This window comes from Hyla sarda, chromosome 7 (assembly GCF_029499605.1).
Source record: "Hyla sarda isolate aHylSar1 chromosome 7, aHylSar1.hap1, whole genome shotgun sequence".
In the NCBI taxonomy this organism is placed as follows: domain Eukaryota; kingdom Metazoa; phylum Chordata; class Amphibia; order Anura; family Hylidae; genus Hyla; species Hyla sarda.
The window spans coordinates 208,945,047-208,967,746 of NC_079195.1; the positions used below are offsets into that span (position 1 = coordinate 208,945,047).

A 22,700-nucleotide genomic window follows, 5' to 3' on the forward strand; every position below is an offset into this window, starting at 1 on the left:
AAAACTACAGATAAAGGATGTGTGGACATGCTGGGAGCTGTAGTTTTAAAACAGCTGGAGGCAACACTGCTCTAACACAGTTATTTACAAACATTGCAGCTTCAGTTGTTACTAAACTACAACTCCCAGCATGCTGAAATAGTCAAAGCTTTCTCGGACTCCTGAATGCCAAAGAAGTTGATCAGACATTCAAGAGTCTGTGAAAGATAAATGACACACATAGTGACAGCTATGCTGATTAGCATCCAGCTTTACTAGGAGAAGATAAAACAAATAGAACATGTATTCATAAAAATGCTGTACTTTTATCTAAAAAAAATCCTTGCACTAATTTTATAAAGATCTATTCTTATATTTATAAATTTTATCCTGTTATGAATTCACCATAATGTCTTCTGATTACTGCAGGCAAGCTCCAAGTATCTTCCTCTGTGTAACATGACACAGCATAAAACCAAAGAGGAAAGGGTTACAGAGTAGAGAGTACTGATTGGCTGACTGCCCAGGCTTGCTCCTGTGAGGGAGACAGACTGACACGCCCCCTCCAGCCTGCACAATGAAAAAGTAACTCACCAGCAGATAAATGCTTATATCTCTGGATATATAGGTCCAAGACACATAAAAATTATATGCACATGATCAGGATTGGGTCCTGAGCAACAGATCACTTTTTTTCTTTTTTGTGCACTATGACAGGTACGGAGAATGTTTACACGTTCGTAACAAGTAGTAGGTTTCCATGTGCTACAATGCACTTGTTTGGGCATATGGACAGTCCGTAATAGTGGCAGGTTTGCAGACCCGCTAAAATGAACGGTAGCATAACTTGCACAGGTTTTTCTGCAGTGGGAAACCAGCTGCTAGTTACGAGCATGTGAATGTACCCTGAAGGAGAACTTCAGTAAAAAAAAAAAATTTTATCCACTATGTCCGAGCTGCCAGAATAAAAATAATAAACTTTAACTAACCTTTCACCGCTCCCCTGGTGCCGCCAATATCGCAGTCCCGTCCTCAGGTCCTGGTCTTCTTCTGGCATTTGGTGCCCGATTAAAATAATATATAATGTTAATGAACCTGTACAGTGAACTGTGTATAAAAGAAATAAATAACCTCAAATTGCTACTATTTGGTCACATCATTTATTTCAGAAAATAAAATAAAAAGTGATCAAAAAGTCACATATTAAAAAGTGAAAACAATAAAAACTACAGATAACGGGTCAGAATAGGGCAATTTTACATACTGATTATGAGTATGAGTATTTTTTAAAACCAGTACAATAATAGTAAAGCATGTACCCATGGGTATCATTTTAATCATATTGACCTACAGAATAAAGAAAATATGGACTTTTTAATGTAAAGTGTACTACTTGAAAATTATACTCCCCAAAAGCTGCAAAATTCTTTTTAATTTCCCCACAAAATAATTTTTTTGGGTTCGCTGTACATTTTATGGTAAAATGAGTGATGTCATCACAAAGTACAATTGGTCACCCGAAAAAAACAAGCCTCATATGGGTCTGTAGATGGAAATATGACCACTCGCTGGAGGCTACTTATTCAGTGACCTCCTCATTTAGGTTAGCTTTGTTTTTTGGTGCAATCTTTTACATGACTGTCATGTGTAACTTCTAAAATGTAGGTGTTCTAAAATTGTATATGGATACAGTATTATGAACGATCTCAGATAATGTCAAAATTTTTCTAAAGTCTGTTATGCTTGGGCTCGGTCTATGGCTGTCATGAAGCATTTCCTATTACGGTATTACATACTCATTGCATCACCACATTATTATCTGTAGGAGGCGGTGGAGGTGTATGTCATCCCGAGGTGTGTCAACTACATGTGCAGGATCAGCAGAAAGTTTACAGGATAAAAACTCAGTTCACCTTCTGGACTCCGGCCAAAAAGCAGCTGAAGAAAAGCTCCTAACCTATGTTCTAGTTTACTGTGGACTAATGATATTAATAGTATAGTCTATAAACCAAGGGAAGTCTTTAATTGAGAAAAATATTGTAAAACATAATATTATAACATTATGGAAGCAGCAATATAACACATTAGTGCCCATATACTACAAATCCTCCCCTACCTGATGAAGAAAATATATATATAACATAAGGGTATTGTTACGTACAGCGCTCCGGCTAGACATGCTGACCATGAGAGCTTTCCTTCCCTCTCCTCCTCAGCCGGCGGGGATGGGATTCGCATCACTGGACGCGCCCACATGCAAATCCTAGCCCGTCACTCACTTTCGCTCTCTATTGTCCCTCCGGTCTTCTCGCAGCCCCGGTATGGGTGCCCCTACCTCCTAGGATGCGCACGCCCGTAATTATGATCCACACCTGCACCTATCCTATAAGTATCAGCACCTCCCACTAACCCCTGCCGGATCTTTGTTTGTCATTGTGCCCTAGTGAAAGCTATCCAGTGTCTTGCCTTGCCGTGTTCCTGACCCTTTTGTTCCGTGACCTGACCTTGCCGCCTGCCTATTGACCCCCTGCTACGTTCCTGACTTTGCACCTGTGCCGGCAGCCCTGACCTTCCACTACCCAGACCCCGAGTTGCCGTATCCCTCCTGTGCCTCGTTCCTTCCCAACCACCTGTGTGGTCGAGTCGTGCCAGGGGTAGCGACCTGGGCGCTGTCTGCCGCAGCAAGTCCATCCCGCTTTGCGGCGGGCTCTGGTGAAAACCAGCAGCACCTTAGATTCCTCTCCCTGGCATGGCCCACGTCATCTACCACACAGATCCAGTGGATCCACTACTACTCTGAGTGCTACAGTCTACTGCCGAGAGTCTTATAATACCTATAAGACTCTCGGCAGTAGACTGTAGCACTCAGGTCAGAAATCCCACCCTCCCGATCAGAGACTTATCCCATTTTATATCAAATGGAAACATGATGACTTAAATGAGACCATACATACACCTTATGTTCATTCATTATGACTACTATGCTACATGCACAGGATTAGTAGCTGCAATCTTTGCATCCCTTCTTAAAGTCCTATTCCAAGCCAATTACCCATAAAATGGCTTTCCTGTTTTAATTTTGTAATTCTATTTCTATTCCTCTAGGGGGCATCACATAAGATCCTTTGGAATTCAGCAATATATAATTACTATTTTTATTTTATATTTTTGTATTTTATTTTATACTATTTTATTTTTTAATACATAGTCTGACAAATTGTAGAATGTACAATAAACATAAACAATACAGACGTGAAAGAATCACAGAGACTACAGTATTCAGGCATTATCCTGTTCTTTCTATTTTCTTTAGATTTATGTAGATGCCATTCAAGGAACGTAGGACAAGCTGAGGCATCTTCATTGGCTCATTGTCGGGGTCTGTACTAAACTTGAATCTCAGTAACGCCAGAGCAAGGGCGACCTTCATCTCATTCATAGCAAAATTCTGTCCTATGCAGTTCCTGATGGGAAAAAATACATAAGTTTTAACTTAAATGCCATTTTTGCCACTCCATCTTATATACAGTGCAGGGTATATAAGAAAGATTAACCAGTTACACATGTGTTATCTTTGGCAGAACCTATTGTATTTATATACGACCCACAGGTAAAACATAGAAGGAACTGCAACTGTAAAACTGATGGGACATTTTTAACTATGTAACTGTGGTGGAGATTTATCAAAACCTGTGTAGAGGAAGGATGAATGGAAAAGCAGATCCCGTAGGGAAGAAGCCAGCACTCAGATCTTCAGTCAGAAATAGTAAAACTTGAAAGCTTTTTTTCCATCTCTTAAAAACATATCGAAAAAGGGGGGGGGGGGGGGGGGAAGAGATAAAAATATAGTACAAAACACCAACACATTTCGGGAGGACCATTTATCAAGGCCTTAAACCAGTATTTATCAGCTGCTGAAGTTGAGTTGTTCTTTTCTGTCTGACCACAGTGCTCTCTGCTGACACCTCTGTCTATCTCAGGAACTGTCCAGAGCAGGATAGGTTTGCTATGGGGGTTTGCTCCTGCTCTGGACAGTTCCTGAGACAGACAGAGGTGTCAGCAAAAAACAATTTATTTAGTTTTTTATGTTCTTTATTTCTTTTCACAACAATATCCTTTTTTTCCCTTTTTTGTGTTGCCATGCTCCTTTTATTTTGCATCCAACGCCATTGTGTGAGGGCTTATTTTTTTGTGGGACAAGCTGTACTTTTTATTGGTATCATTTTTGACATACATGCTACTTTTAATCTTTTTTTATTCCAACGTTTTGGAATAAAATTAGCGATTCTTGCGGTTTTGTTGTTTACTGCGTTCACCGTTACCATTATCGTTTTATTGTACAAGTCTTTACGAATGTGACAATACCTATTATGTATACTTTTTTTTCTTTTTTTAGGGTGATAATACAGGGGTTTATTAGGAAAAACCTTTTATTTTAATATTTATGACTTTTTAGCTATGCTGCAGTACATCTATACTTCAGCAGAGTATAACTGTCAGTATCACACTGACATTTAGCCTGTGCGATCCAGCCTATGGCTGCCGTACTAGGCAGACAGGAGGCCATCAGCTTGCCTCCTGCTGCCATGGCAACTTACAGGACCCTGCAATCGCATCATGGAGTCAGCTTTGGTGAACAGGGAGAGCCCCCTCCCCTTGTCAATCCCATAGATGCTGTGATCAGTACTTATCACGGCATTTATGGGGTTAATACTGCCAAAACCGATGCGATCCCAATCCCAGCAACTGTGGTGGAACTCCGGCTATGATTAACAGCTGAGTCCCGCTGCCAAGCTCCTGCAGTGCATGATGATGTGCAGGAGATTGCATAGGTTCAGTTGCCATGAAGTCAGCTACTGGGACATATTCATACGTCCTAGGGCAGGAAGAGGGTAACCCTTCAGGCCAAAGCAGGTAAAGTCATTACAAATAGATGGATGACGCCACTTACATAATTATTTGCACATTATTAAAAGCCAACACTTGACTGACTGAGTCTAATACCCTATGTAAGAGTGCCACCTAGTGATTTAATAAATGGTCACTAAGCCAGAAGATGGTCAAAGAACATCACTAGATACTTATTTGCATAAATATACACCCATTCTATCTATTAGAGAATTCTAAATGATGGGGTGTGTATTTAATTAAGATTTCTGGTAAAAAAAATCATGTGCAGTTACACAAGGAAAACTCCAGACAGATTATACAGGAAATACTCCATATAGATTTTAGATGTAGTTAATTATAGAGAGGGAGAGTTCATACATCTTCAGAACTACTCTACACCTCTAGGAAGCTACCTGAGGGACGCAATCAAAAAAAAGCCAAGAAGAAGTCTTACACTATGCAGCCAGGCCTCATCTGAAATGCTCACATGGTGACAAGACAATGGCTACCTATGACTATGCGATGGACCAAGCTTTCCTGAGTGCAGAAGTTAGGTCTCACATGATTTCAGTAACTCACAAATGGCTTCTCATTTGATTAAGACACATTTTAACATATGATGACATTATGTCCATAAATATGGTGAAGTTATATATTGCTCTCCAGGTTGTGATTGTAAAATTTAGCATATAGATCATTTCTCTTTCTTCTGCAGAAAACAGAGTGTGTTCTATGCATATTGGTACATTCACATGATGCATGCAGCATGGTCAACTGATTATCCCTTCACCATCTAAATTAAGTTAATAATTAACATTTTAATATCAATAATATAAATTACATTCCAAAAAGGAAATTATTAGCATTTATAACATTTAGAGTACAATATATATATATCATATTTCCTGTACTGTGTCTTTGAAAGTTCGTAGCCAGAGTCATGTGTTATGTTTTAGTTAGAAGTGGGCGGAGTGTAAGTTATCACTTTCATTATATATATTTAAAGATTTGGGCCCAGATTTATCAAAAGTGATTGGAGTGAACTGGAGTGATTTCTCCACAGCAACCAATCAGAGCTCAGCTTTCCCTTTACCACAAATGTTAGCTGAGCTGGGATTGGTTGCTGTGGGAAAATGAATCCAGTTTTTCTTTCACAAAGTTTGATAAATCTGGGCCTAGATGTTGCCCGTTTTGATATCATGGGGTTCTCTTGCAGAGTAATATTCCTACTATGTGTATATGATATCTGAACTAATCTTGTAACTGTTGTGATAATGTGACATGGTTGCTAACTTCTGACTAGTAGTTCTACTGTACATCTGTATATAGTTAACATACATAAGTTTGTGATGCATTATTAATAATCTTTATATATATATATATATATATATATATATATATATATATATATATATATATATATATCCCAGTACCACATTTCATACGGTACTTATTTATCTATGGGTCCCCGTAGCCAGAGTCCCTAGGACTTAGTAATCTCTGTTAGTCAGTCCGCCCCTAGTCGCCTCTATTATAGTATATAGATTTCTAATTTGTCCATAGAATAATGTATATAGTATTATTTCTGTATGTAAATGGTTAATTACCTGTTTCTATTAGCGTTGCAGGACCTGCAGGTCATGTGACAAAGTGAACTCCATGGTTTTAGCTTAAGGACCTTTGGAGGCCCTCTTGCGTCAGTAATCCCATCACACCATGTACTGGTGGATGGCAGACGTTCGGACCAATCAGAGTGTGTCATCCCCTAAGCACTCTGCAGTATCACCGGACCCAATATTTCCCCTAAATCCGGACGCAACTGCACATCATTCCCTAAATTCACAGACTACAAGTTTAATGCAAGGTCCGCAACTTCTGTCAGTCGCTAAGCAACCTAAGAACTGTTATATGAGGCTGTTACTACGCATTGGATATTGCAAGCACTGCAGTAAAGTTATTCAAGTTCAAGTTAAATCTGCTTGTGGACCTTCAGTCATTTCATTGCACCTATCGCTTCTGGGAAGGGCGGCGATAGGCCGGAAAATAGATTCAGCATACCAGCCCTCACCCTGGCGTCACGAGTGACAGGGTTAATATTAACCCCTCATATACCAACACCATACCAACCCTACCATACACCCCCCAAGGGCTACTATATATATATATATATATATATATATATAGATAGATAGATAGATAGATAGATAGATATAGATAGATAGAGCAGGAAAGCAGCACTCCAGGGTAAAAGGTGCACAGGTGCCTACTGTGTCAGGTCCAGGTTGGGGACCCCTCCAAGATACAAAAAAATTAAATAAACAGTGGCACACGTGGCCTAACACGTTTTTTTGAATAAATCACCTTTTTTTGCTGACACTTGGTGTGCCACTGTTTATTCAATTTTTTTTTCATATATATATATATATATATATATATATATATATATATATATATATAGTTTACTTTTCACTAGTTTACTTTTTAATGTTTATTACTTATAATCAATAGATCTGCATATTTTTAACACCTGTGTATTATTTTATTACATTGCAAAACTATCTTCTTAGCGTTAGTGTCAAAAGAACTTGATCTATCTGAGAAACAGTCGGCTCAAATTGGAATTGCATTGTTTATATTTTTTGGCAATTCATAAGGTCCTAATTTTTAGAATTTTTGTTTGCCCGGTGTTGTGTCTCTCCTCCCTTTTTCTCTTATGTATTGTACCTTGATCCAGCGGAGAAGGGAACATACACATGTGAATGTCTCTTTGATGCATTCTCGGGTGAAAACCTCAGTGGATCAAAAACCTAAAATCATAAAAATAGAATATTTACATAAACCTGGTTGTAAAAACAACTGCTTTATAATGCAAAATAAGGTCCATCCACAATGTATGTAGCGCATATAGAGAGCAATATAAATAATCAGAGTACCCTGAAAGTCATTGTGAAAGGGCCAAGTAAATTTAGGATTAAGATCGGCCACCGAAAGGCTGTTCAAGCGTATATCGTACTGTTCATACAAGCTCTATGTCTGCCTGAAAAATTGGTTTTTACAAACTGATCTTCAACCAATTGTCAACCTGAAAAATCCAACATGATTGATCATCAGTTTGGAAGGCATCAGTCTGTAATCAATATTTCTAGCTTGCTTAAATTGATTACTGCATTCAATTAGTGCTATCTATCCATCCATCTCATATCTATCTACCTATCTGTCTTATATCTCTCATGTGTATCTATCCACCTCATATCTATCTCATAACCATCTATCTCATATCTATCTATCTATCTATCTACCTATCTATCTCAACATTTATCTGACAGCTACACAGAGATGTCAGTAGACTGCACTTACCTCAGGGTTTTCCCACATACTGGGAGATCTGTTCATGCAAAATATGCTGAGAAAGATGCTGGTACCTGTTTCATCAAAAGTTTACAATAGTTTAGTATAAGTATATAAAAAAAAAAAAGGACATGAACAGTTATTACTTCATCAATATCAACAACAAACTTACTAGCCTTAAAAGGGTACTCCGGTGAAAACTTTTTTTTTTTTTTTTAAATCAACTGGTGCCAGAAAGTTAAACAGATTTGTAAATTACTTCTATTAAAAAATCTTAATCCTTCCAGTACTTCTTAGCTGCTGAATACTACAGCGAAAATGCTTTTCTTTTTGAAACACAGAACTGTCTGCTGACATCACGAGCACAGTGCCCTCTACTGATATCTCTGTCCATTTTAAGAACTGTCCAGAACAGCATATGTTTGCTATGGGGATTTCCTTTTACCCTGGACAGTTCCTAAAAATGGACAGAGATGTCAGCAGAGAGCACTGTGCTCATGATGTCAGCAGACAGCTCTGTGTTTCAAACGGAAAAGAATTTCCACTGTAGTATTCAGCAGCTAATAAGTACAGGAAGGATTAAGATTTTTTAATAGAATTAATTTACAAATCTGTTTAACTTTCTGGCACCGGTTGATTTATAAAAATAAAAAAAAAGTTTTTCACCTGAGTACCCCTTTAAATAGAGATGAGCGAACCAAACCCATAGATCGCGAGTTCTGTCAGAACTTTGCTCCGGGTGTTTCGGTTCGGCAAAACCTGATCAAATAACATCAGCCACATGGCAGAAAGGAGAAGGAGCAAGGATCACATGACCTAAGGGAATCCAAAAATGCCTTTCAAACAGCCCTTCTAGCCAATCAGGAGCCAGTATTAAAGCCTATGCACATAGCTTTAGCAGCAATTTTAGAGAAAGCAGGTGTTAGGTGAAGATTTCTGTGAGGGACACTGAGCAGTGAACACAGATAGGGGTAGGAGCAACATATAATAATTGTAGTAAAGCAGAAATGTTCTGCATCTGTTCTGTTCAAAATCGGTTTTCATTGAAAGCTAAGTGTAACAGTTTTTTTTTAGTTTTTTTTTTTACACTAATCGCGAAGAAGCCGCATAGAGGGATTTGTGTAACTTTTGAGCACTTTCTAAGATGCCAGTCCTGTTGCTATGCTCCAAAATGGGAATAATTTTTCATAACCTTTAAAAAGACTCAACTTTCCAGGCACGAAACCTGTTGCTCAAAAAGGCATAATTTTGAACCACTTGAAAAGCCATTGCTTATTTCTATACCTTTATGTGAATATGAACACCGGCAGGCATCTGCCGGCAGGCATTTATTTTGAAAAAGCATAAAATAACCGCTAATGCAGTGCTTTGTTTTTTTTTCAACCACAGGGCACCATCTATTTACCCATAGCCATACATGTTACCGTAACATTATAAATAACTTTGCTTTAAAAACAGCTTTCAAGTAAAAACATACAATCCTAGGAGACCTTACAATGTTATATGGAGCTTTTAGAGCTCTTAGTGTTATGCACATTGTTTTGAGCTATTAGTGAAGTATAGGTTCAGATAGAACTAGTTCCGTCAGAACGAGAACTTTTTGCCAGAGTGTGACGGAGAGGCAGAACAGACCTTTTAAAAAGTCTGCTTTTCTCCCGTATTAAATACAAGAAAAAACAGCAGGTTAAAATATAGTAATATGTATAAAATGTAGAAGAAACACTCATTTTATGTTTTTATCTTTTTATCATTTAGGTTTAAAAAATTGTCACTGACCTTTTGGCAGGCTCCGCCCATCAAAGAATGTGATTGGCTCTTTAAGTTCCCGAGCCACTCCTGGTACAGGTGGGTACAGACGCATGCTCTCCTTAATACACATAGTGGTGTATGGCAGCTTACCCAGGTCCTCCCTGTCAATAAATCACATTGGCCAGCATTTATCATTGAGTTTACCCATTTTTTTCCATCAATATTTGGCGCTATTTTGGTGCAAGTGTCCTTTTTTGCGCATTTTTTTATGCCTTTTGGTTTACACGTTTCTGCTGATTTTGAGTTGAAACCACTGATTTTGGCAATAGGCATGATATGGGTGGATTTTATGAACTGCTCCTTTATGTAAAAAGGCGCAAATCCATCAAAAACTACACTGGTCCAGACATAGCTTAGCTTTTTGGTGTAAGTTTTTCATAAATGGACCCAGGTGCAACCACATCTTCTTTACCCCCATAGTTAGGCACCTGATGTTTTCTATAAGAGAGATATAGAGAGATAGAGAGAGAGATTTGTAAGCCACAGCACTTCAGAGTCTTGGGAAGGACACTATGACACTTTGCACAGTAGAATAAAAGCATTTTTCTGCATTATGGAAGTAAAGACATATATTTATCTTCTTGTCCCAACAGCTATCTAACAGTGTCATCAGCTTGTAATGTAAAATGAGTTGTTTTAATGAGAGTAACCATTTAAGGGAATCAAATTTTTGCTATTGCACTCCTTATGGTAAATGAAAAATCTTTCTAATGTACCTCGTTTAAAAAAAAAAAAATAAATAAAAAAAAAAGGTTTCTATGTTTTATTTATGTTTTTAAAAAGCTGCCACTAGGTGTCTACTTGTCCAGAGCACATTCCCCCCCGCCCCCCATCTTTTGCACAGAATTTGGACTCCTGCAGCCTTAGCCAATCATAGCTCATCTCACACTGAACTGCTCTGGCCTGTGTGTAACTGAGTGAGGAAGTTCTCCCCTGTATGGCATCAGATGATGTCACGCCTGCTGGGGAACGCCCCTTCCCAGTCTGTGAATCTGACTGAGCAGAAAATACAGAGCAATATCAAGGTAGAAAACTAAAAAAAATATAAAGATAAAGGCAGGGGGTGGTTTATCATAATGGGGGCAGTGATCTGGGAGGGTTATAACATTTAACAAGATCATGAGAGGTACTCTAAGGCTGTGTTCACATGTTCAGGTTTTTTATTGCAATTATTGAATTCAAAGCAAGGAACAGATCATAAATGGAGGAAAGACTGAGATGGCACATATTTTCTGATCCATTCCTGGCTTTGAATTTAATAATAATTGCAATAAAAAATTGAAAGTGTGAACACACCCTTAAAATCCCCTGCAACCATCATCATCTGTTTGCAGTTTCTTACACAATCTTAGAAAACTAATAAATATCCAATAGTCACTGTATATAATCTACCACAGTAGTGCACCTAAATTCCTGTATTGTATTGTTCTAAATGTTACACATCCACACCGTCTATCTGGTGTAGGATTCTATTGTGGCACTTGTAGTCCGCTGCAGGCATCCTCCATTGTATGCATTTATATGCTGGGGATCACCCCTAGCAACGGATTACAAGGGCAGGATCTGCTCCCCCAGTATATATGCACAACTGCATTTGGGGTTGAGCACCTCCTGCCATTTGAGACCACGTTTTTTGTTGTTGTTTAAAAATGTATACTTGGAGGTGTGTAAACTCCATAGCTAATGCGCCTTGAACATTTTCCAGGCAGCTTCAAGGTAGCACCTGTGAGGCCAGGCACCTATATTAGCCAACTTAGGTGGGGCTTGCAGTTTGCCTCCCTCCTCCCATTGTATGTGTGCTTAGTCACGCTGGAGGGTACCTGGGAGGACTCTGTGAGTGGACGTAATGCTGCCGTAATTGCCCACTGGCCCCTGTTTTGCTTATCACGCACAGGTAGGTTTAGCGCTAGGTCCTGCGCCATTTGAGAAACCTTGGCATTGGTGTGCGGGCTCTGGTATGTCCTTCATATGATGATACACTGGCGAATGTCTCAATTTTAACATCAGTGTTGAGGGATAGCCAATGTCACTGCATACATCTACCACAGTAGTGCACATAAATTCCTGTATTGTAAATATCCAATAGAAAAAATTGGCACTCACCCAGTAAAACATAGCTTTTATTTCATCACTTTAAAGTGCTCTTGTGGACATAGACTGAAGACAGACCCGGCAGCTGACGAGGTCCTTCAGGCTTTAAAGGGGTACTCTGCCCCTAGACATCTTATACCCTATTCAAAGGATAGGAATAAGATGTCTGATTGCGGGCTCCTGCCGCTGGGACCCCCCGCGATCTCCCTACAGCTCTGGGGGCTTGTGACATCACACCACGCCCCCTCAGGGCAAGTCTATGGGAGGGGGCGTGGTGGCTGTCACACTCCCTCTAATAGACTTGCATTGAGAGGGAGGAGGTGACGTGGGGGGCAAGCCGTGACGTCACGAGCCTCCGTCGCCGGATCGCTACTTCCCTCCATGCATCGGATGACTGGGGTTGCCGCAGCAGAGATCGCTGGGGGTCCCAGCTGAGGGACCCCCGCGATCAGACACCTTATCCCCCATCCTTTGGATAGGGGATAAGACGTCTTGGGGCGGAGTACCACTTTAGGGTCTATTCACACGTACAGTATACTGCGCAGATTTGATGCGCAGGATTTGAAGCTGTGTTCAGTCATTTAGTTTACATTGAAATCTGCAGCAGAAAATCCTGCGCATCAAATCTGCGCAGAATACTGTACGTGTGAATAGACCATTAAGGACCTCGGTGGCTGCTGGATCTGTCTTTGGTCTATGTTTTAAAGTGATGAAATAAAAGCTACATTTTACAGGGTGAGTGCCCATTTTTTCCATTGGATATTTATTGGTTAACATACATTATACTGGACTTGCACTTTCTGACAGCACCACCCTTCCAGCAGTGTTCCCCTCGACTACACGGACACACTATTCTGTTTACAACTCTACCAGACATCGTGCATTTTTTGACAGTAGTCCCACGCGCCAATTCCATTGTACCTATAGAATTCTAGAAAACTGACCATGGTCGTCACAGGACAGGTGTGATCATTTTTGTCATATTTTCCAATATAGACAGGTATGAACATTGCAGTCTTGAATCTATTGATTATACCACACGTTCCTACCACTCTACTGTGGTCCGCTTGCCCAAGACCCCTCTGATCTCCTCCCGGCATTTCTCCTGGTGCTCGGGGTATTTAGCCATACAATAAAATGTCCAGGAGACGCCGCTGGCCGTGGTATCATGCCCCTCAAACATGAATGTGTCCACCTCTGCCCGCAGATCTTCATCAGACAGTCCCCGACCATTTTCATCCTGAGAAAAACAGAGAGGCACCTGTTACTGGAAATATTTGGATAATATTTAAAAGGGTTTTCCATTTGTTGTCTAGAAACAGAACAACTCTTGTCCATGGATTATATCTGGAATTGCAACGTATCTCCCTTGACTTGAAGAGGGCACAGCTGCACCACAGGTTCTGAAGATCTGGCACCACCTTCCACCTTTAAAGGGGTACTCCTCCCCTAGACATCTTATCCTCTTTCCAAAGGATAGGGGATAAGATGTCTGATGATTGTTTAAAGTGTTGGGTGATACGCCGGAGGCTCGTGATGTCACGACCACGCCCCCTCAATGCAAGTCTATGGGAGGGGGCGTGACGGTGTCACGCCCCCTCCCATAGACTTGCATTGAGGGGGCATGGTCGTGACATCACGAGCCTCCACCCCACATCGCCAGTTATCCGGCACGGAGCGAAGTTCGGTACATGCATCGGATGTCTGGGGTGCCACAACCAAGATTGCGGGGGTCCCCAGAGACGCGACCCCCATGATTAGAGCAGGGTACATGTTCGTTAGATAATGTTAGGGGTTAACTACTTTTTAAGTTCATTGGATCCGATGCAAAAACTGTAAAAAAAAAAAAAGGCCCACCTATCATTTGCTATTTATAATACTGGTGTCATCTTATATGGCAGAGGCTGTCGGGTCCGGGTGCAATTTCTACCTCTGTGGCCCTATCGCTACACGCCTGGACACATGACAAATTATACATGAATCGGTCCAGTACCTTGGCACATAACAGGATATCCAGAAAATCCAAATGTCTCTTCTGTTTGATCTTCTCGAGCTCCGTCTCCTGTTTTAGTGATTCTTTCCTCAGTTTGATGACTTTATCTATGTATAACAAATGGAATATGAGTTTTAATACATCCAAACAAACAATGATGATTTTCAAGTGTGCACTCACTTGTGCTACACAGGACCACTTCGCTACTCCCATAGATTCTCTGTCTCACAACCCCAAACTTTTATCTCCCTACTCAATTCCCTGGTGCCCCTTCCCACATCTCTGAGGACTCTGAGAAAGCTTCTACCTACAGTCACCACAACCCAACTTCACAAGTGTTCAGTGACCTTCTTTCATCTCTACACTTGACCCAATGATTTCCAACAGGGCCGGTTCTGCCTTTAAGCTTAATAGGCATCCGCCTAGAGCACCCTCTTGATGGGGATGCTACTCTGCAAGAAAGTTAGTAGCCAGCCAGCATCCAAAGCCCCTGCGCTCATCCGAGGCACCCGCCCAGCCAGCACCACCGTGGTCACAGTGCTTCACTCTAGAAGAAGATTACACGAGGAGGAGGTTGATACAGTGTGTCACCCCAGTAGTAAAGTAATTAGATGAGGAGGAGGGATGTTACATTGTGTCACCCCAGTAGTAAGGTAATTACATGAGGAGGAGGTTTGTTACAGTGTGTCACCCCAGTAGTAAGGGGATTACATGAGGAGGAGGTTTGTTACAGTGTGTCACCCCAGTAGTAAGGAGATTACATGAGGAGGAGGTTTGTTACAGTGTCACCCCAGTAGTAAGGAGATTACATGAGGAGGAGGTTTGTTACAGTGTGTCACCCCAGTAGTAAGGAGATTACATGAGGAGGAGGTTTGTTACAGTGTCACCCCAGTAGTAAGGAGATTACATGAGGAGGAGGTTTGTTACAGTGTCACCCCAGTAGTAAGGTGATTACATGAGGAGGAGGTTTGTTACAGTATGTCACCCCAGTAGTAAGGAGTAGTGTTGCTCGCGAATATTCGCAATTCGAATATTATTCGCGAATTCGCGAATTTCGCGAATATAGCGCTATATATTCGTAATTACGAATATTCGTTTTTTTTTTTTTTTTTTTTTTTTTTTTTTTTTTTCCTTCACAGTACACATCACAGTGATCATCCCTCTCTGCTTCCAGCTTGTGTGGTGTAAAGAAGGCTGTAATACTACTGTGTGAGACTGGCGCGCGAAAATTCGCATATGCTAATTTTCGCATATGCGAATTTCCACATATGTTAATTTTCGCATGCGCGTATTTTCGCATACGCGAAAATAAAACGAGGATATAACGAATATGCGAATATTCTCGAATATATGACGAATATTCGTCCATATATTCGCGAATATTCGCGAATTCGAATATGGCCTATGCCGCTCAACACTAGTAAGGAGCTTACATGAGGAGGGGGTTTGTTACAGTGCGCCACCCCAGTAGTAAAGTAGGGTGTGTCAAAGGGTGAAGCCAATGGGCGGGGTAGCTTTCGCCTACTGTGTCAAAAAGCTTTGCTACAGCCCTGATTTCCAACCTTGAGATAATGCAGAATTGTCAATTTCCCTTTAGTAACATATTTCATAAGGTGAAAATAGGCAAAATTCGCATATCCGCTACGTTTGTTCACTTTTTTTTTCCCCATGCGAAAATCCTGCATGGGAAAAAACACTTTAAAAAAATCACACACTGATAGCAACACCACAGGAGAAATGCTAGCACAGGCTTCCAGTATCCGTATACACTGCTATATACTACTATATACACCGCAGGAGAAATGCTAGCACAGGCTTCCAGTGTCCGTAGTTTCAGGTGCTGCACATCTCGTATCTTCACAGCATAGACAATTGCCTTCAGATGACCCCAAAGATAAAAGTCTAAGGGGGTCAGATCAGGAGACCTTGGGGGCAATTCAACTGGCCCACGACGACCAATCCACTTTCCAGGAAACTGTTCATCTAGGAATGCTCGGACCTTACACCCATAATGTGGTGGTCACCATTTTGCTGGAAACACTCAGAGAACGTGACAGCTTCAGTGCATAAAGAGGGAAACACATCATCATGTAGCAATTTCACATATCCAGTGGCCTTGAGGATTCCATTGATGAAGAATGGCCCCACTATCTTTGTACCCCATATACCACACCATACCATCAATTTTTGTGTTCCAACAGTCTTGGAGGGATCTTTCCAATGGGGGTTAGTGTCAGACCAATAGCGGTGGTTTTGTTTGTTAACTTCCCCATTCACATAAAAGTTTCCTCATCACTGAACAAAATCTTCTGCGTAAACTGAGGGTCCTGTTCCAATTTTTGTTTTGCCCATTCTGCAGCACCTGAAACTACGGATACTGGAAGCCTGTGCTAGCATTTCTCCTGCAGTGTATATAGTAGTATATAGCGGTGTATACGGATACTGGAAGCCTGTGCTAGCATTTCTCCTGCAGTGTATATAGTAGTATATAGCGGTGTATACGGATACTGGAAGCCTGTGCTAGCATTTCTCCTGCGGTGTATATAGTAGTATATAGCAGTTTATACGGATACTGGAAGCCTGTGCTAGCATTTCTCCTGCGGTGTATATAGTAGTATATAGCAGTATATAGAGAAGAGGGTTGCATTGACAATCCAACACAATGGGCAGCACATTGAACACATTTTATAATTGGTCAGAAACTTGTAAATAACTCATGAAAGAATAAAGTTACGTTAAAACCAAGCACATCATTGTTTTTCTTGTGAAATTCCCAATAAGTTTGATGCGTCCACATGAACCTCTTCCAATTGAAAAAAAAATGTTGGAATCAAAATGGCCAACTTCAAAACGGCCGCCATGGTCACCACCCATCTTGAAAAGTTTCCCCCCTCACATATACTAATGTGCCACAAACAGGAAGTTAATATCACCAACCATTCCCATTTTATTAAGGTATATCCATATAAATGGCCCACCCTGTAGTACTATATTCTAAATATTTGCGAAATCGCAAAGTGCTGATATTCCGAAATTTCTAAGTAGAATTTCTCTCAGAAATTCTGTAGTATGCACGTACCCACAAGGTCAATTACTTGTGATCTATTCTGACCTGTGTGTCCGTGCGCTATTCTCAGTGCTCTCCGGAAGCGGAATCCATGTGGGCTCAAGTAGAAAATAAAATCATTGTGATACGGAAAGCAGCGGGTCCTGTATTGCACCAGTTGCGAGAGCTGATACACAGCTTTGATGTATTCATTTTCACTGCGAGAAAAAAAAAAAGACAGTGATCAACTATGTCATATGGAGCGCATGGCTACTAACTCCTCCCATGCAGGCTCTCACTACCATGTTGCAAATAGAATGGGGCCACCAGGGCAGGGCCCTCTCTCCCCAAGGGTCCCATAGCTGCTGCATGTTTCAGTATATGCAAAATACAATACCCTTCCCAGGCATAACTGATCAACGCCAATTATTATTAATACAAATGAACAACAATGGCGTATGTAGATCAATGGTTAGAAAAATTATTTTTATTGAGACATAAATGCAAAAAGGACATACATTTAAAAAAATCATGATTGACATAGAATACAAAATTACAATCAATCATTACCAAGTGTACGGCGTCCATTTTAGGAAATTGTCAGTCATCAGCCTGACAGACATGATGACTGACGGAGATTGGTGTGAGGGAGGAGGCGGGATGGAGTTGCCACTGATGACTTACACAGATTGGTGTGAGAGAGGAGGCGGTGCGGTGTTTCGCCCAATGGGGGACGGAGTTGCAACTGATGATCAACGGAGATCGGTGTGAGGGAGGAGGCAGGACAGTGTTTCGCCTAACGCGGGACGGAGTTGCTGCTGATGACTGACCATGTCCTAACATAGACACCGTACAAGTGGGAGAGAGTGATGTGTTAGCCTCCACCACCCCACGTTTCGCTCCAAGGCTTCTTCCGGGGTGTCCACACCCCGGAAGAAGCCTTGGAGCGAAACTTGGGGTGGTGGAGGCTTACACATCACTCTCTCCCACTTGGTAATGATTGAGTGTAATTTTTGTTTTTTCCCCTTTGTTTTCTATTAGTACCTTCTTGCTGCTTATTTATATGCACTTTGCTATTTACTTGCTGCTATGGTCTTATGAATATTGGTGATATTGGGGACTGTAGTTCACATTTATCACAGTGATACCTACTTTGTAGCCTCATGATATGTGCAAGCCCCCACTTTTGTTCATTTTTTTTACCAGTAGTACTCTCTGTATTCTATGTGAATTTTATGTGTTTGTTTTTTTAATGTATGTCCTTTTTGCATTTACGCCTCAATAAAAATATTTTTTTAACCACTACATATGCCTTTGTTGTTCGTTTGTATGTTTCAGTATATACATCACTGGTAAAAGTAATCGTTTTAGAGCACTGAAATTAATTATTGCTAATAACTAAAGTGCGCAATCCCCTCTAATCCCGTGCAATTCCTTGATTAGATGCAAAAATGTTGCTTTGCATTTTTTACTAAATGTGTTAACAAATTGTGTCATGTATTTTTTACCAGTCTTTTTACACAAACCTGTCCAGCTGGCAATTGCTCTCATAGCTGAAGGCGCATTTCATGATGGAGTCCAGGGTCATGAGGCTGACATGATGGAAAAGTTCCACTGGGTTCTTATCTGGGACCAGTCTCTCCCATTTGTCCTAAAAAAAGATTTTAGATTATAAAGTATATAATAACCTAGCACTATGTAGACACCTTTATCATCAATATAATGTAAATGTCAATACAGTGGTCCCTCAAGTTACAATATTAAATAGGTTCCAGGATGACCATTGTATGTTGAGACCATAACTCTATGGAAACCTGGTAATTGGTTCTGTGGTGCCTTGGTGGGGTATAGGGTAGGGTTAAATACTATAATGGTGCTGGGCCTATCGCCACCCTTCCCAAGAACGATAGGTGAATGCATAATAAATGGATTGTCCACAACCACTGTCAACTGAAACTTGCAGGAACATTTACTGAAGAATTTCTGTAGCAGGCAATAGCAATAACAGTCCAGATAAAAAGTCTATTTGTATTTGAGCAGCGATTGACAGTTGGTTGGGATCAGATAAGCTCAATGTAGCTTTAGGAAGATTCTGTTGCATAGATCCGCTGGATTTAGGGGTGCGTTTAGGTCCAGTGATCTTGCGGAGAGTAGCGGGGAATTATGTATCTATAACCGCTGTGGTGTAGGCCGAGGCCGCAAGGCTTTGGCCTAGTAGACGTACTTGAAAGTTGCGGAGGTCCTACCTCATTCTGAGTCAGCAACCCAAGAGAGCGATCAATGGCCGCAGCTCCCTTATATGGGCAGGGGCTGAGCTGTTTTGGATTGGTCCAAAACAACTGTCACTCACCGTTACATGGCATTATGGGAGAACACGTGACTCAAGAACCACCCAAGGTCCTTCAACATACCATAGAGTTCTGAACCAAGTCACATGACCCGCAGTTCCTGCGACGCTAAAACAAGTGAGTAACACCATATACATATTTACAATGATAATATTCATAAATATCAAGTTACTAAGGGGTGACTAGGGGCTAATTAGGAAAGCGAACCCCGTTAGTCCTAGGGACTCTGACTTTGGGGACTAATAACCAAGGCACAGTATGAAATACGGTGCCGGGACACCACAGTTCTGAAGACACCAAAATGTCATCCAAAAATAGGAAAAAGTGAGGAATAAAAATGTGTAGATAACTAATACAAATAATGAACGTCCTTATATATAAAAGTAATAAAGATCTGCTGGGAGCTGTAATCACTGTCTATGTAGAGGACAGGAGCTTCTTCAGGGTCCTGTACAGTACACAGTGTCCTAAAAAAGTAAAATGGAGCCGCCCTCACCTGGTGCCCAAAGGAGCAGCTAACCCTGGTACTTGTAATGAGTAATAGAGAACATGTAATACCTCCCTGTACTGAGACAGCCAGTCAGTGCATTCACTTCAGTAATACAGGTGTTTTACCAGTAAAATTCCCATTCTGATTGGTCAGTTCTTCCAGCTATTGACATGTTTCACAGATCTGGACTGTTCGTAGCATTGTATGTTGAGTCTGGACCATTGTAACTTTAAAGGTGATAAGATTATAAAACGCATCACTCAAGTGGGGCAGGAAGCAGCCACTGGGGTCTGCCCCAAGGACTACTTACCTGGGTCCCGACAGCATCTAGGATTACTCGCATATGCCCAAGTGTATCAGTAATTCTTAGTGCGCCGCATCGCCTGCACCAGTTTTATTCTGCTCACGGTTTGGGCAGCCTAAAACTTTTGGCAGATTTTTCTTTTAACCCAAAGTTGTGCTTCCATGGGAGCAGTGAGCCGAAAGTGTGTGTGTATTGGATTACATTATACCATCCGCCACTACATGGTAACAGACAAAAGTGCACTTTTCATTCAGTTCAACAGTTCTAAGGTGATGCTTCATCACCCCATACGAGCACCTGTAGTGGGACACTGCACATAGTCAGCTTGCGACTACATTCAGGCTATTTTCCAAACATATGTGTGTGTATGCAGGGACTCATAAGATTTAAAGAGTACCTATCATGATCTTGTACACTTTTATAATCCTCCCAGTTCACTGCCCCCAACATGATAAACCACCCATTGCCTTTATTTTTATTACTTTTTAGTTTTCTACCTTGATATTCCTCTGTATTTTCTGCTCAGTCTAAGTCAGATTCACAGACTGGGAAGGGGCGTTCCCCAGCAGGCGTGACATAATCTGAAGCCATACAGGGGAGAACTTCCTCCCTAAACACAGCCCAGAGCAGTTCAGTGTGTGAGATGAGCTATGATTGGCTAAGGCTGCACATACCACCCTCAGCATTTCCTGATTTTGGACTTCTGCCAAGCCAGCACGTGTCCAAAGTCTGTGCAACAGATGGGGGGAAATGTGCTCTAGATAAGTAGGGAGACACCTAGTGGCAGCTTTTTAAAACACAAACAAAACATCTTTTAATTTTTTTTTTTTCACATTTGATTTTTTTTTTTATTTACCAATAGGAGTGCAATAGCAAAAATGTATTTTAACGACAGCGCCCATTTAATAATAACCTGAGCATACATGTCACTGCAATGAAAACATAGCCCCATTTAGGTCGATCATCTCCTTCTACTCTCCCTGTCTTATATGTTGGGGTTTTACACAAGATGGATCTTTAGGTGGCTGAGGAGGTTTATAAACCTGGAAATGTCTCCTTACCAGCATGACATTAGCGCAGTTGGACATCAATCCGACATACGGCTTCAGAACATCATAATGGAATCCCGGGGTTAACAGTTTTCGGTGCTGGAACCATTTCTGTCCTGACAGCACCAGCAGACCTTTCCCTGAATGACAGGAAAGCAGAAGACAGGTCAAAGTAGTGAAGAGATGTTAAGTTTTACCGCAACTAGAGAAAAGACCCTGTGCTTAAATTGCTTTAAAGGAAAACTGTCACCCTGATCACCAACACTAAACCCAATATCTGGTTATACAGTAGCATGGGTGACCAGGAGTCCAAAGAGGGGTCACTTACTAAATTCTGTCCAGTTATTACTGTGTTCTGTGTTATGGCCTTTAGAAGTTATGTTGCTGAATTCACGTAAAGGGGTATTCTGCTGCTCAGCGTTTGGAACAAACTGTTCCGAACGCTGGAGCCGGCAGCTCGTGACATCATAGCCCCGCCCCCTCATGGCATCACACACCCCCGCCCCCTCAACGCAAGTCTATGGGAGGGAGCGTGATGTCCGTCACGCCCCCTCCCATAAACTTGCATTGAAGGGGTGGGGCATGACATCACGAGAGGGCGGGGCTATGACATCACGAGCTGCCGGCGCCTTCTCCAGCATTCGGAACAGTTTGCTACAAACGCTGAACAGCAGAATACCCCTTTAACTGTGTACAGGAGGTGGGGCCCCGCCGGCTAGTTGCACCTGCCTCTGCCAGTCTCCTTCTACTGCTGCCCCTCAATTTGCATTATCATCTTTTGCGATTCGACGTGCCAGTTATGTGGAGTCGCCAGTCACGTGAGCCCTGTAGCTGATGCGCATGCTAGAATAGCAGAGCGCTATTAGCAAGCACAGCTCTCACTTCAGTATGACGTTAAGTCCGTCGGCGCATGCGTTCCAGCTACAGAGCAGAGTGGTTACATGACTGGCGACTCCACGTCGTTGGGACGGCAGTAGGAGGAGATGGGACAGAGGCAGGGGCAGCCAGCCAGCCGGTGGGGTGCAATCAGCTAAAGATAGAGCAAGAGATCTTCTGTAGCCCATATCACAAGAACCACTGGACAGAATTTTGTAAGTTTTTGGACTCTTGTTCAGTGGTCACTAGTGTTGAGCGCAAATATTCGAAATGTTAATTTTTACCGCGAATATCGGCACTTCGCGATTTCATGAATATTTAGAATATAGTGATATATATTCGTAATGATGAATATTCTTTTTTTTTTTCCACGAATATGCGACTATGCGAATATTGGCACTCCCAGTCAGAGGACACTCCCTAGCAGGATTCAGCTCACCTCTCCCAGTTCAGTGCTTGGACCCGTGCCCTGTCAGG

The 22,700-nt window shown here is 41.4% G+C and overlaps 1 protein-coding gene across 4 annotated transcripts in view; it reads right to left on the reverse strand.

Annotated features, from left to right (window-relative positions):
- Positions 1 to 3,091: 3,091 nt before the first annotated feature.
- LOC130283266 (cytochrome P450 4B1-like) overlaps positions 3,092 to 22,700 on the reverse strand; it is a 35,639-nt gene continuing 16,030 nt past the window's right edge. For 2 of the 4 annotated variants that reach the window (XM_056532493.1, XM_056532494.1), the window contains exons 5-13: positions 21,360 to 21,487; positions 18,683 to 18,807; positions 17,223 to 17,374; positions 14,111 to 14,217; positions 13,167 to 13,357; positions 9,994 to 10,127; positions 8,227 to 8,291; positions 7,594 to 7,676; positions 3,092 to 3,443 (exon numbers count right to left, since the gene is read on the reverse strand). In XM_056532493.1, coding sequence (XP_056388468.1) covers positions 3,266 to 3,443; positions 7,594 to 7,676; positions 8,227 to 8,291; positions 9,994 to 10,127; positions 13,167 to 13,357; positions 14,111 to 14,217; positions 17,223 to 17,374; positions 18,683 to 18,807; positions 21,360 to 21,487 — 1,163 coding nt within the window. In that variant the 3' untranslated portion in view covers positions 3,092 to 3,265. The remainder of the gene's footprint in view (positions 3,444 to 7,593; positions 7,677 to 8,226; positions 8,292 to 9,993; positions 10,128 to 13,166; positions 13,358 to 14,110; positions 14,218 to 17,222; positions 17,375 to 18,682; positions 18,808 to 21,359; positions 21,488 to 22,700) is intronic. The other 2 variants (XM_056532495.1, XM_056532496.1) reach the window with 1 other exon arrangement.